The sequence below is a fragment of the Petaurus breviceps genome, unplaced genomic scaffold (genome assembly GCF_028583685.1).
Source record: "Petaurus breviceps papuanus isolate PSGF00001 unplaced genomic scaffold, PetGlider_PUasm1.0 172, whole genome shotgun sequence".
In the NCBI taxonomy this organism is placed as follows: Eukaryota; Metazoa; Chordata; class Mammalia; order Diprotodontia; family Petauridae; genus Petaurus; species Petaurus breviceps.
The window spans coordinates 4,198,150-4,200,308 of record NW_027185755.1 but is presented as its reverse complement, the minus strand read 5'-3'; the positions used below and the strand labels follow the sequence as shown (position 1 = coordinate 4,200,308).

At 54.0% G+C, this 2,159-nt stretch overlaps 1 protein-coding gene across 1 annotated transcript in view; it reads right to left on the bottom strand.

Moving 5' to 3' along the window:
• RGL3 (ral guanine nucleotide dissociation stimulator like 3) overlaps positions 1-2,159 on the bottom strand; it is a 12,196-nt gene continuing 10,037 nt past the window's right edge. The window contains 6 exon segments of the mRNA XM_069083181.1: positions 1-238; positions 841-955; positions 1,170-1,337; positions 1,703-1,799; positions 1,895-1,963; positions 2,089-2,159. The exon segment at positions 2,089-2,159 is cut by the window's right edge and continues 25 nt beyond it. Coding sequence (XP_068939282.1) covers positions 135-238; positions 841-955; positions 1,170-1,337; positions 1,703-1,799; positions 1,895-1,963; positions 2,089-2,159 — 624 coding nt within the window. The 3' untranslated portion in view covers positions 1-134.

Sequence of the window (2,159 nt, the reverse complement as noted above, 5' to 3'; positions counted from 1 at the left end):
TAGGGGGGCCACCGGGGATTCATGTTGGGATCAGTGCCTTGGTCCAGTCAGACATCCCTCTGGGATGACCCAGGCTCTCCCTCGGCCTCAGACAGGTCCAAGCCTGGGGCCCTCCCAAGCAGGAGAGTCAGTCATCAGGGTGGGGACTGAGCACCCTCCTTCCTCCGAAGCACGAAATCCCCGGGACTAGCTGGGCTCATGGCATAGAACACATTGGCGTTGTCTGGGATCAGGAGCTCTGCGGGTGGAAGGCCCACATGGTATCAAATTGCATCAAGTTGGTGTACTTACACTGTGTGTCTTTTCTTCCTCTGTGTATTTACTGGGTTTTGGTTTGTTTGTTTTTTTTCTTATGTAGCAGGGTAGTGGGGCCAGAGGATCAGAGAGATTTAGAGCCTTTGGCTTTTCATTTGATAGAAGATTTGATAGATGAGGAAACTGAGGTGGGGGGAGGGGCAAAATCACACTAATAAGCTCATAACAGTGGCAGTACCAAACTTTGAACCCAGGTAGGTCTCAGGTCTGTTGCACCCTGCCCACCTCTGTACCAAAACCTTAGTGACTGGTAACTAACTCCCTTCTCCTTGTTAACCCCACCCAGTCTGAAGCAGCTTTCTGCCAGGATGGTTTGCCTTTGGATTTTCTCAATCTCTAGGCTCTGAAGGAGGCAAGGGCAGGACTGGGATCGCCTCCTCAGAAGGCTACTGAGAAAGGGAAAGCTATTTGGGGTTGTGCCAGAAGCCCTCTTGGAGAGCTGGAGTCCCTGACCCCTTGGAGCCTCCAGTCACCACCCCATGCCTTGGAGTCACCACAGTCCCCGGGGCTCTCATACCCACTCACCCCGGTCCCCAGGAAGGACCTGGAACAGCTGATAGTCACGGGGCTGTGGCTGCTCCAGGTGCAGCTTCTGGAGGGCTCGGAGAACCACACCTGGGACTTTATCCTGGCTAGTGAGCTGGGGGTGGGAGTGGGAAAAGAATTAGTGAAAAAGAGAAGTGGGGGAGGTGGGCGGGACCCAGTAGGTGGAGGGAGGGAGCAGGACTGCAGGTCAGTGAGAGTGACAGGAGGCTGCAGATGGGGTGGGAATGTCCTAAGTGTGGAGACAACCTCCCTTCCCACCCCGATTCTCCCTTGGCTGCTGTCACACAGACTGTGCTGCTCTTCCTCACCAAAATGCTCCGATAAAGGTTCCCAGGGTCATGGTCAATGCTGACTCTGATGACACAGGCATCTGGAGTCTGCTGCCCTAGGTGGAAAGCTCGGGCACTGCTCCCAGGGGAGGCTGGGGCCTGCTGGAGCTCAGGAGCTTCAGTTCCCAGAGGCAGCTCCAGGGTGCCCTGGGCAGGGGAAGAAGGTACAGTGATCACCAGCGTCCAGCACACCTGCTGGATTCCGTACACATCACACATGGACTCATACAACAGCTCTCCCTCCCACCCTCATCATATCTTGGGGAGGAGGTCCTTTCCCATTTTTTCATTTGAGCCCTTTAATACCTCCCAGTCATACTGGTGTGATACTCCCCTATTTTGCATGTGAGAAATTTGAGAGCTAGAAGAAATGATTTGTTCAAGATCATACAGTCAGTGGTAGGGTCAACACTCAAACCCAGGTCTCCTGACTCAGTCCAACTACAGCTTCCCCTGTACCCTAGCTGCCTCCACACAGACACACCATATCCTAAATAGTTGAGGTCATGCACCTTGTGGCCCAGGCCAGTTGACCCTGGGGATGGAGGAGGGCTGAGGGTCAGAAGGTCCCCATCTCCAGGACTGGGTGGGTAGGAACCTGAAGAGAGACTACAGGAGACACAGAAACCAGAGATGGTATTATTCCCTTAACTCCAGACCCTAATTTTGTCCTCCAACCCTTACCTTCTCCCAAAATGTCTTACCTGGGGCTGGGAGAAGGGGAATCCCCAGGTTGGTGGATGGTAGAGGAGCCCTTTTCCCGAGACAGCTTCCTAAGAGTTGGGAGAGAGGTGTTAACTACAGCTCCACGGGAAGCCCAGGTTCCCCCAGTCTCTTCTCCCCACCCTGCCCCCCATAATTTTCTCATTCTTCCACCCTAAGATTAAAATTGACTCACACACTAAGTCTCTTAGTAAGACTTATCCGTCGCCGGATCCTGGGGGAGCTAGGACAGGAGGCAGCTGGGGG